This window comes from Trachypithecus francoisi, unplaced genomic scaffold, assembly GCF_009764315.1.
Source record: "Trachypithecus francoisi isolate TF-2019V2 unplaced genomic scaffold, Tfra_2.0 Lachesis_group13, whole genome shotgun sequence".
NCBI classification, from domain to species: domain Eukaryota; kingdom Metazoa; phylum Chordata; class Mammalia; order Primates; family Cercopithecidae; genus Trachypithecus; species Trachypithecus francoisi.
In genome coordinates this window covers 33,296,225-33,308,293 of record NW_022681458.1, presented here as the reverse complement: position 1 = coordinate 33,308,293, position 12,069 = coordinate 33,296,225, and the positions used below count along the sequence as shown (strand labels likewise).

The following is a 12,069-nucleotide window of genomic DNA, read 5'->3' as shown; positions in this document are numbered from 1 at the left end:
TATCTTCTCTTAATTTCTTGATCAAGGGTAGCTAAAAGGTTGGTAACTTTGTTGATCTCTCAGAGAATGAACTTGTGATTTTTCTGTTTACTATTTCATTGATAACTGCCTTAGTCTTTATTCTTTCCTTACTTCTGCTTGCTTTGGATTTAGTTTGCTCTTTTTTTATCTAGTTTTGTAAGGTGAAATTTTATGATATTGATTTCAGAGCTTTCTTCTTTTCTGATACAGGTATTTATAGTTACAAATTTCATTCTAAGTGCTACTTTAGCAGTTTTTTATATGTTTTATATTTCATTTTCATTCATTTCAAAATATTTTAAAATTTCCCTTGTGCATCCTTCTTTGACCCATGAGTTGCTTAGAAATATACTAATTTCCAAATGTTTTGGGGTTTCATATATATTCATATATATGTGTGTGTGTGTGTGTATATGTGTATATATATATATTTTTTGAGATGAAGTCTCACTCTGTTGCCCAGACTGGAGTGCAGTGGTGTGATCTTGGCTCACTGCAACCTTTGCCTCCTGGGTTTAAGCGATTCTGCTGCTTCAGCCTCCTGAGTACCTGGGATTACAGGTGTGCACCACCATGCCTAACTAATCGTATTTCTTTCTACTGTGAATCTTTAATTCCATGTGCCACAGAACATACTTGGTATAGTCTCAAAATTAATTGAGACTTGTTTTGTGGCCCAGTGTATGATATACTCAGTTAGAAGCATTTAGGCATTTAGAAATTCTTTACTAAACATGATTTTTTTTTTTTTTTTGAGACAGTTTTGCTGTTACCCAGCCTGGAGTGCAGTGACGTGATCTCCACTCACTACAACCTCAGCCTCCAGGTTCAAGTGATTCCTGTGCCTCAGCCTCCTGAGTAGCTGGGATTACAGGAATTTGCCACCATGCCCAGCTAATTTTGTATTTTTAGTAGAGATGGGGTTTTGCCATGTTGGTCAGGCTGGTCTCAAACTCTTTTCCTCTAGTGATCCACCCACCTGCACCTCCCAAAGCACTGGGATTATAGGTGTGAGCCACCGTGCCCAGCCATTAAACATATTTTATTGCAATATAATTCATGTAACATAAAACTCACCCCTTTAAAGTATACAATTCACTAATTTTTAGTGTACTCATAAGACCATGCAACCATTACCACAATCTAATTCCAGAACATTTTCATCACCCCAAAACGAAACGTATACCCATGAGTAGTAACTCTTTTTCCTCCTTCCCCCAAGCCCTAGACAACCACTAATCTATTCTCTGTCTCTATGGATTTGCCTATTTTGGACATTTTATATAAATAGAATCATGTAATATGTGGTTTGTGTCTGGCTTCTTTCCGTTAGCATGTTTTCAATGTTAATACATGTTGCAGCATGTATCAGTACTTTTTTTCTTTTTATAGCTGAATAATTTTCCATTGCCTGGATATCCTACATTTTGTTTATCCATTCATCAGTTGATAGACAATTAAGTTGTTTCTACTTTTTAGCTATTACGAATGCTGCTGCTATGAACATTTGTGTACAAGTTTTATGTGGTGTGCAATTTTTTTGAGACGGAGTCTCGCTCTGTCGCCCAGGCTGGAGTGCAGTGGCATGATCTTGGTTCATTGCAAGCTCTGCCTCCCAGGTTCATGCCATTCTCCTGACTCAGCCTCCTGAGTAGCTAGGACTACAGGTATCCGCCACCACACCCGGCTAATTTTTTGTATTTTTAGTAGAGGCAGGGTTTCATCATGTTAGTAACCAGGATGGTCTCAATCTCCTGACCTTGTGATCTGCCCGCCTCAGCCTCCCAAAGTGCTGGGATTACAGACGTGGGCTATTGTGCCCAGCCGCATTTTGTGTTTTTCTTTAGACAGAGTCTTGCTGTGTTGCCCAGGCTAGAGTGCTGTAGCATAATCTCAACTCACTATAGCCTCTGCCTCCTGGGTTCAAGTGATTCTCCTGCCTCAGCCTCCTGAGTAGCTGGGGTTACAGGTGCCTGCCACCATGCCCAGCTAATTTTTGTATTTTCAGTAGAGATGGGGTTTCACCATGTTGGACAGGCTGGTGTTGAACTCCTGACCTCAGTGATCTTCCTGCCTCGGCCTCCCAAAGTGCTGGGATTACAGGTGTGAGCCACCACACCTGGCCTGGTGTACATTTTTTAGAGGTAACTAATCTCTAGGCTATGGGCTAAGTTACTGTTCACCAGTGTCTTCTAATTTTACTCCTAGTGGTTCGTCCAGTTTGGGCCTTCCTCTGAGACTGCAATTTCCCACTGTGTCTCACTTGGCCCTAAAAAGGCTGTGAGGAGTTTCCTTCCTTTAAGAGGTAGCTAATCTCTAGGCTATATAAGCTCTATAAGCTAAGTACCTGCTCAGGAAACTGGAGGCTGGACTCTGCCTGTGTGTGTGTGTGTGTGTGTGTGTGTGTGTGTGTGTGTGTGTGTGTGTGTTTGTGTATCTGCATGTCTATGTGTTTACCTGTTTTTCTGTGTGTGGGCCAACCCAAATTCCTGCATGTTTACAAACAGTCTTTAGGTTTTAGGAGAGGCCAAAAGGACTGAGTCAACTCTCAATATCTTAGCTCTACCCTACATGCTTCAACTCTCCCTGGCTACATGCCTTACCTTCTGTTCTGAACCACAGTATAAGTGAGCCCTGCAGGGTGGGAAATGAGCCATGACATTCATGCTCAAAGAAGCCAGTGTACACACATACCGTGTAGATTTCTATTGCGCTTTTGGGATGAAAGGAAAAGTAATATGTATCATTTTGTGAATCATCCATCAATCCATGGATGTGATGATGCCCAAATATTACTTTGGTTAGAAAAATCATCCCACATAAACTCCCACTTTTCTCTCCTTTGGATCCTAAAACTTTCATCGCTCCACTGCAGTGCATGCATCTGTGGAGAAAAGCACATGGCTGGGCAGCAGCTGCTCACCAGTGTCCTCTAGTTTTACCCCTGGCGGTCGGTCCAGTTTGGGCCTCTGAGACTGCAGTTTCCCATTGTCTATCACTTGGCCCTGAAAAAATTATTAAGATGCTTCCTCCCCAATCTTCATTCTAAAATTGAACCTGAAGACTCTCTGTTACCTAATAAGGCGGAGTTCGGCGATGTTTCTTTGCAGCTCTGTCATCTCATTCTGGATAAAGGTAGCGAGGTTAAGGGGTGGAAATAAATACGGAAAACCAAAGGGTAAAACATGTTCTCCAAGGACAAGGAAAACCTGATGCAGAGTGAGGGACAGAGATATAGTACTTGACTAAAAGTTGGACTGATTTGGCCAAAGAAAATGGCATATTACACATTCGGGTGTTCTTTTATGAAATAAGATATTCTGTACCTGCTTGTTGAAATATCCTCAAAAGGGTAGAGGATCTCTCCATTGTTACAGATTTCGCAGATGAACCCCTTCTGGCTACAAAGACTGCAGCTGTACACGTGTGAGGTGGCAAATTTAATGACCTTGCCCAAGAATGGAGCCAGCTTTCCCTCTATTACCTGCAGAAAGAGAAATGGGACAGGGAAGCACATTTATTGAGAAGTCTTGTACACACAGGAAAGGAAAGGAATTCCTTTCCTTTATACAACAGGAAAACCTCTAATTATAATTTCTCAGCAACTCTGAGGAAGAAAAGACAGAGTAGTTTTGCTCCAAAAGAACTTTCTGGTTTAAACCACTGGAGGTTGTAAATTAAGATGCTGAAACTTCTTTTGTATTCCTCTTGCTTTGCAGTGTGGTGTAGAAGATTGCAGCCCAACAGATGGGGAACCCTACTTGGATAGACAACTTCACAGTGAGGGTGTGGTATAAAAGGAGTGCGGCAGGTTTCCTAAAGTACACTGAAAACATACAGAGTAAATCTGAATGCATAAGTTTATGTTGTAAATGCAATATTACCTTTTCTCTGATGAATTAATGGGATCGTTTTTTCACCATCTTCCCCAAGAATATACAGTAAATGGGGGAAAATAGGTTTCTTTTGCTGCTGCTAAGTATGGTAAAAAAAAGCTTGCAATTTGGCAGCCTGATGGCCATTTTCAGCCTGTCGGTTTTTTTTCTTTTAACTTGTGGTGGTTTTTAAAATGAAGTAATTTAAAAATTGGGAAATTTTACATAAAAACCCAGATTTTTGGAAAAATCAGATGATCTAGTGCAACTAGGCTTGGATTCAGCATGATGAGGACCTGGCCACGCGAGGGGCTGCCTGTTTCTGCTGAGACATCTGCTCTCTGCCTGGCAGCTGTTCCCACCAGGCCCCAGGGTCTTGCATCTGCCTGCCTTCCACAGTGGCCTCGCCTGTTGGCGTGCCTACATCCCTGAGTTTGGAACTCACGTTCCGTTGATCATTTCTCATTTACTAATACCCAAGGGCTTCAAAGACTTCAGCATTTCACACGCCAGCTAGATAAAATCTGCCTTTACTTCTAATTGATGCAGATACAAATACATGCTGGTTTTGATATAAGAAAACAATTGAAGATTACATTTAATTTGGAAATAGCTGAAAATAGTTTCTTTCAAATGAATATAGTTACATTATAATTTTTCATAAAAATATCTGAGGGAGGCTGGGTGCTGTGGCTCACACCTGTAATCCCAGCACTTTGGGAGGCCGAGGCAGGCGGATTGCCTGAGGTTAGAGGTTTGAGACCAGCCTGACCAACATGGCAAAACCCGTCTCTACTAAAAATACAAAAAATTAGCTGAGTATGGTGGCAGGTGTCTGTAATCCCAGCTACTCGGGAGGCTGATGCAGGAGAACCACTTGAACCTGGGAGGTGGAGGTTGCAGTGAGCCGAGGTCATACCATTGCACTCCAGTCTGGGCAACAAGAGTGAAACTCCCATCTCAAAAAAGAAAAGAAAAAGAAAAAGAAAAAATATCTGAGGGAAATGTAGTATAAATCATACCTAAAGAGAAATTACAATGTCTAGGTGAGTAGGTAGTAGTGACTGGTAATATAAAAACAAAAGACTACAAAAAATGTAATCATGCCTTTTGCAAAAAATGAAGCTATACATGGCCGGGCGCGGTGGCTCAAGCCTGTAATCCTAGCACTTTGGGAGGCCGAGACGGGCGGATCACGAGGTCAGGAGATCAAGACCATCCTGACTAACACGGTGAAACCCCGTCTCTACTAAAAACTACAAAAAAAAAAAAACTAGCCGGGCGAGGTGGTGGCGCCTGTAGTCCCAGCTACTCGGGAGGCTGAGGCAGGAGAATGGCGTGAACCCGGGAGGCGGAGCTTGCAGTGAGCTGAGATCCGGCCACAGCACTCCAGCCCTGGGTGACAGCGCGAGACTCCGTCTCAAAAAAAAAAAAAAAAAAAAAAAAAAAATGAAGCTATACATAATAGCTATACATAATACCAGAGATAAAAACTGAAGTGGTTTTTAAACATCATGGAATGATCCATGTTTTAGAAATAAATATAATGATGGTTCCATTCAATTGCCAGACAGGGTACCCTCCCATGGGTGGAAATAAGTCTGCCCAAGCCAAGGCTAGGCTTTAGGTCCCACGAAGATGATTTCTCTGGAAGACTGTGGTGAGTTTGCACCAGGAGGTGCCTTTCCCTCTTGCCTCCCACCCTGGTCATTTGCAAGGGAAAGGAGCTGGAGGTACGGGGAGGAAGATCTCCTTCAATTGAAAGTGCCTCCCCTTCAACACTGGAGACCTGAGTCATGCATTTGTTCGAGGTCCAACGCCATGCTTAGTGCATAGGCAAGACTTGCTTCAGCCCCAGGTGTGCTGACTTAGACTTAGGAAACCAATTATGAGTGGAAAATGAACCTCTAGTTCAACTGTGCCAGATGAAGCAGCCCCCCAGTGCCTACCCTGCCTTGCCCTTCCCCATGATGTACTGTGAAAACCCCTCTGATGGCCTCAAGGCAGTGCCTGCAGGCTGAGGCCCTTCTGGGGGTTTCCATCTTTCTTCCACCAGACTCCAAGCCCACTCTCCTCCAAGACAGTGTTGTCTTTTCTCACCCAGAGTATTAACACTACTAAGTCTTTCACCTTAATTTATGACTCAGGATTTATTCACGTCCTGCCCACTCTAGGTTCACAGAAATAAAATCAAGTGCTAGACACACTGGCTGCCAGTAAGGCACTAGCCTTATTGGGTGCCACCTGGCGTGCTGGGACCTGGCAGTGCCTCTGCTGATCGAGCCCTTTCTCAGTTAATGGGTGTCGAGTTGGGTCATCTGTCCACTGACCCTGACTTCATGCAAGCAGCCGTGGGCTGTGGGCAGACAGGAGCTCAGAAATGCAGCATGAAGCTTTTTTTTTTTTTTTTGAGACACAGTCTTGCTCTGTCACCCAGGCTGGAGTGCAGTGGCACGATCTCAGCTCACTGCAACCTCCGCCTCCTAGGTTCAAGCAATTCTCCTGTCTAAGCCTCCTGTGTAGCTGGGACTACAGGTGCTGGCCACCACTCATGGCTAATTTTTGTATTTTTAGTAGAGATGGGGTTTCACCATGTTGGTCAGGTTGGTCTTGAACTCCTGACCTCAGGTGATCCACCTGCCTCAGCCTCCCAAACTGCTGGGATGACAGGTGTGAGCCACTGTGCCTGGCTAGCATGAGGCTCTTAAAAAAACCTGGCCATTTGCTTCCTCTAATTCCCTACGCTTTGGCATATTGGGCAATGTATTACCTCCTTAAAATAAAAGAATAACTTTTCTATGAAAAAAAGATAAATAGGGCCGGGCGCGGTGGCTCACGCCTGTAATCCCAGCACTTTGGGAGGCCGAGGCGGGCGGATCACAAGGTCAGGAGATCGAGACCATCCTGGCTAACATGGTGAAACCTCGTCTCTACTAAAAATACAAAAAAATTAGCCGGGTGTGGTGGCGGGCACCTGTAGTCTCAGCTACTCGGGAGGCTGAGGCAGGAGAATGATGTGAACCCAGGAGGAGGAGCTTGCAGTGAGCTGAGATGGCGCCACTGCACTCCAGCCTGGGCGACAGAGTGACACTCCGTCTCAAAAAAAAAAAAAAAAAGATAAATAAATGTAATGCTGGTTAACTCTAGGGAGGGCAATAAGTCAGAGAAGCAAAAACACAACTATATACTAAGTTGTATAATATATATACACATATATATATTAGCTATCCAAACTCATTTTCTATTTCTTAATATGTATCTCCTGGTGCAAGCAAATTGTCACTTTGTATATAGCTGTGTTTCTGCACTTGAAAAAACAATGTATAATAATTGTTCATTAAACTGCAGAAGATGAACAGAAAAATCAGGTTTATTACTTTGTAAGAGTAGAGTTTTTTCCTTAGTAAAGGGGTAGAAATTATCCTGGCTGTTTTCAGTCAAGCATACATTTCCCACCATTCTTCAACTTACTTTCCTCTCCATTACCTTTAGGAAGCCATAGATAGACCTTCTTTTATTTATGTTCTTTGAGGAACCATTAACTCCAATAAACCCCAGTAAGGCATGCTCCTAATACCAACACATGATATGTACTTTCTAAGAAACAGCCACTAACAAATCATATATCCAACCACCAGTAAACACTTTTCAATGTGTGATGGGGTTATTTCTAAATTGTGACGGTAGCACTTCAGTTGAGTTTGGTTTTCCTCAATTTACTCTTCTCTAAACAACCAAACTTCATGAGGCATTTAAAGAGAGGCAGTAACAAACTATAGTCCATTTAGGGGGAAACAACCAGGACAGAGAACAGTCTGGAAACCAGGTGAGTAAAGGTTGATGAAACTGGGAAGAAAAGACCTTGAGGAAGACATGAGAGTTATCATCCAGGATCTAAAGGAGAAGTTTGAGCATCTTGTGCATAAAGTTTTTTCTCTATTTAGATTTCCTTGGAGAAAGGGTGTGAACATTTTGAAGGCTCTTGAAATATTTCACCAAATTTACACTATCAGCAATATATATTTATTCTTAAATAGGGACCTTAATAAGCTCTGGGGATTGGTATCTGTATAATATTCAGTCTTCCTTTAAAACAAAGTGACACATATCTGCATTTTACTAAATCTTCACTTATTATTGCTTAATACAAATTTATTTCCTTGTACAAGCTACTCACATTTATTATTTAGTTTAAGGTTAAACTTTTGTATATTTTTCTCATTAGCTATTGCTGGTATATTAGAATATATTGACATTTGTGTGCATGTTACTATATGACAGTAATTACTGAATTTCCATTGATGCTAATTACTTTTAGGCGATTCTTTTGTTTTTTCTAGTACTATATCTCTTGTTTATGTTTCATTTCTTGTTGCACCACCCAGGGCTCCTAAAACAATATTAATAATGGTACTAGTGGTTATTTTTATTATTTCAGGAAGAATCAAACTGGAACTTACGGAGTTTATAGTGAATGACTAATTTTCTCATCAAATACGTATATCCTGTCATTCACCACATTTCATTTATTCCCCCTCTTTAAATAACAGCTATACTGAGATATAATTCACATACCATGTGATTCACCTATTTGAAGTCTACAATTCAATGGTTCTTAGTTTATTCAGAGTTGTGAAACATCACCACAATCGATTTTAGGGCATCCCACTAACCCTCTGAAAAAACTCTATTCCATTAGTAGTCACTTTCCCTTGACCATGCATGCCCCTGCAAGCCCAAGGAACCAATAATTTACTCTCTGTCCGGGTGCAGTGGCTCACGCCTGTAATCCCAGTACTTTGGGAGGTAGAAGCGGGCGGATCACCTGGGATCAGGAGTTCACAACCAGCCTGGCCAACATGGTGAAACCCCATCTCTACTAAAAATACAAAAAAATTATTAGCAGGGCATGGTGGCGCATGCCTGTAATCCCAGCTACTCAGGGGGCTAAGGCAGGAGAATTGCTTGAACCCAGGAGGCAGAGGTTGCAGTGAGCTGAGATGGTGCCACTGCACTCCAGCCTGGGCAACAAAAGCAAAAACTCCATCTCAAAAAAAAAAAAAAAAAATTAAATACACTTTCTGTCTTTATAGATTTGCCTATTCTGGAGATTTCATGTAAATATGATCATATAATATGTGGTCTTTTATGACTAGCTTCTTTCACTCAGCATAAAGTGTTCAAGGTTCATGCTGATTTTCTTTGAAATGCCTTCACTATAAGTCTCTTTTTTCCATCTTATCCTAGACTTTTATCACTCCTCTTTAGATTAATAAAATAATCTCCTAGTTTTATTTCTAGATGTCAGTCTTTTTTCCTAGATCCAGCATGCATACATATTAATCAGTTTTAGACATCACTTTCATCATGTATCATCTCTTCCCTCAAACCTTTGGTGAATTCTTCATTTTTGAGACGGAGTCTTGCTCTGTCACCCAGGCTGCAGGGCAGTGGTGTGATCTACGCTCACTGCAACCTCTGCCTCCCAGGTTCAAGTGATTCTCCTGCCTCAACCTCCGAAGTAGCCGGGATTACAGGCACGAGCCACCATGCCCAGCTAATTTTTTGTATTTTTAGTAGAGGTGGGGTTTCACCATGTTGGCCAGGCTGGTCTCAAACTCCTGAGCTTGTGTGATCCACCTGCCTCGGTCTCCCAAAGTGCTGAGGTTATAGGCGTGAGCCACTGGGCTCGGCAAATTCTTAGTGTATCATTAATCAAAACTCTTCGCTCTTTCATTTCATAAAATTATATTGAGTTACTATGTACTAGACACTCGATGTAGAGTGAACCGGACAAAAACTGGAGCTTACATTTTACCTGGTATGCAAGTGGATTCCATATTAGCCATTCAAACTCATTTTGCATTTCTTAACATGTACCTCCTGTTGCGAGCACATTTTCCCCTATGCAGAACATGCTTGCTCTTGCTCCTGTGCCTTCGTCCATGTCATTCCTCTATCTGGAGTTTCACTTTTCTTAACCCTTACTTAAATTTCATGTAGGCTTCATGGCTTAGATCTACCCTGTCTTGATCTAGAAGGCCATCTTTGGCTACTTCAGACATCACATGTCATTTTTAAAATTTTTTATTTTTTTAAAGGAAGGCATCAAGTTGTTCATCTGTTTGGATGGGATCAGTAGAAATGAATGTAAAGCAGTCACATCCATTTCTTTTGATAATGCTGTAAATGAGGGAACATGGCTTGTACAAGCATACTTACTTTTGCCAAGGCCAAAATGCTAGGGGAAGACCTTTAACACAGCTCAAACTTGATTTGAATCACTTATGTAAGATAATATCTTAGCAACACCTGGAAATTGTGTCTTACTCCTTTCCTACTTATACTTAAATTAGTCACAGGCTAATATAACTTTATAACAACCCCTCAAAAGTCAAAAGGACACTTCATCTTTAGCATGAGAAGGCTGGTAGTTTTTAGTTTAAACCAGGTGGTCATTTGGTATATGATTAGTGATAGTGAAACAGACCTGAGATGAGGTTTAGTTATCTCTATTTATTCCCTCAAAGTGCATGTCTACGTGAACAAAATCATGACAGCGCAATTAGAAGGAAACGCGCAGCTCTTTCCCCATTTCCTTGCTTCCCTGCACTCAACCTCCTCCCCTTTCTCCATATACCAAATTGCCCTGTCTCCTTGAGAAAAGGCAGATGTCCAAAATAGGGTGAAAGTTTGTTTCTGTTTTCCATTAAACTTAATGTCTTGTACTAAGGAAGGTACTAGTCTGATTTATTTACTTGGGGAGTGTGTATATATGACTGTTTCAGAGGTGTTACACTAACTGGATATTCAAAGAATACACATTTCCATTTGTAACAAAATTAGGTCACCTTATTGCCCTGTAGCACAAGGACAAAATGTAGCAACCAGCTGATATCTTCTTCCAGATTTTGCTGTTTTTCACTTTTGCAGTCTGTCTATAAATTCTTTTCACCATCATTTTAGGTACTTCTAGAACTCAAGGAACTGTCAAATATCACTTTCCACCATCCAGTCCCTGATAAATATGCCAAATATGCTTACCCTTCTTGTGTGAAAGAAGCCCATGAAAGCTGCCTGGTTGAACTTCCAGCTCAGGGATACACACATTTTGCCTCCCTCTTCTATTCTGGTCAAGATGGTCAGCATTGGAATTTGAGGCCTATGGCTTTCTTGCAGACTAAGACAACAGACTTTATTTGATTTACTTTCTTGCAGACCAATCAAAAATTACAATTAAGTTAAAAAATAACCTAGTGCTGCCTTCCCCAAACCACAGTTTCAGAAACAGCTGCTTATTACTCATGTGTGGCACCAGGAAATTGCAGTGTCATGTTCAAGGTCTGCAGCCAATAGAGATCTGTGGGATTGGGAAAAGGGCACAAATGAATCTTTTATGGTGGTTACCTTCACTCCCTTGGAACCATCACAAAATTCAAAATTTACGGGGTCGGGGGAAGACAGATTACTAGTAACCTGGACAAGAAAAAAGAAAGGAAAAAGCTCTTTCTCATCAAATTTCCTTATGCATCAGCTAATTCCTTCCCTCTGATTTGCCAATTTACCTTCCATTTCAAAACAAGCTTCCTTAGCCATCGTGTAACATCTGGATTCGGAGCAACTGTTGGGAATGCTTTGGTGAAGGGGGTTACTGCACTTGACAAACAACTTAACCAAAAGACCCAATTCATGGTGAACAGTCACCTGCCACTCACTAGGAACTTGACGAAATGGAAGAATCAAAATTGTCACACATTGTGAAATAATTTCCCATATAATTTAGTTGCATTTGCCTGGCCAGACAACCCTGAAAGGTCGCATTTTGTCTCTAGTGTCATTTCTCAGTGCATTTAATAGGTGGGTAGAGTGAAGTCTAGAGGCCTTGGCCAGGTTAGTTCATGGGAAGTTAGGAAAAAACAGGCTGTGGATTCTGCTCAAGCTTGAAAACCCTAACACACCTCACGAGACTATTCTGAATCCTCGTTCAATGTTAAATTTTACTCCTTTTACTCATAAATCCTTAAAAATAGAAAATAAAAAGTAAGCTGGATGTAGGGGCTGATGCCTGTAATCCCAGCACTTTCGGAGGCCAAGGTGGGAGGATCACTTGAGCCCAGGAGTTCCAGACCAGCCTGGCAATTAAGTGAGATCCCTATCTCTGTAAAAAATTAAA

General features: G+C 41.5%; 1 protein-coding gene across 8 annotated transcripts in view; it reads right to left on the bottom strand.

Annotated features, from left to right (window-relative positions):
• The window catches only part of PLEKHM3 (pleckstrin homology domain containing M3), a 209,466-nt gene that overhangs the window by 31,171 nt on the left and 166,226 nt on the right, over positions 1–12,069 (bottom strand). For all 8 annotated transcript variants that reach the window (XR_004441598.1, XR_004441597.1, XR_004441599.1 and 5 more), the window contains one exon: positions 3,348–3,505. Coding sequence is in view for 5 of the 8 variants with exons in the window: in XM_033230496.1 (XP_033086387.1) it covers positions 3,348–3,505 (158 nt within the window). In the remaining 3 variants the exon portion in view is untranslated. The remainder of the gene's footprint in view (positions 1–3,347; positions 3,506–12,069) is intronic.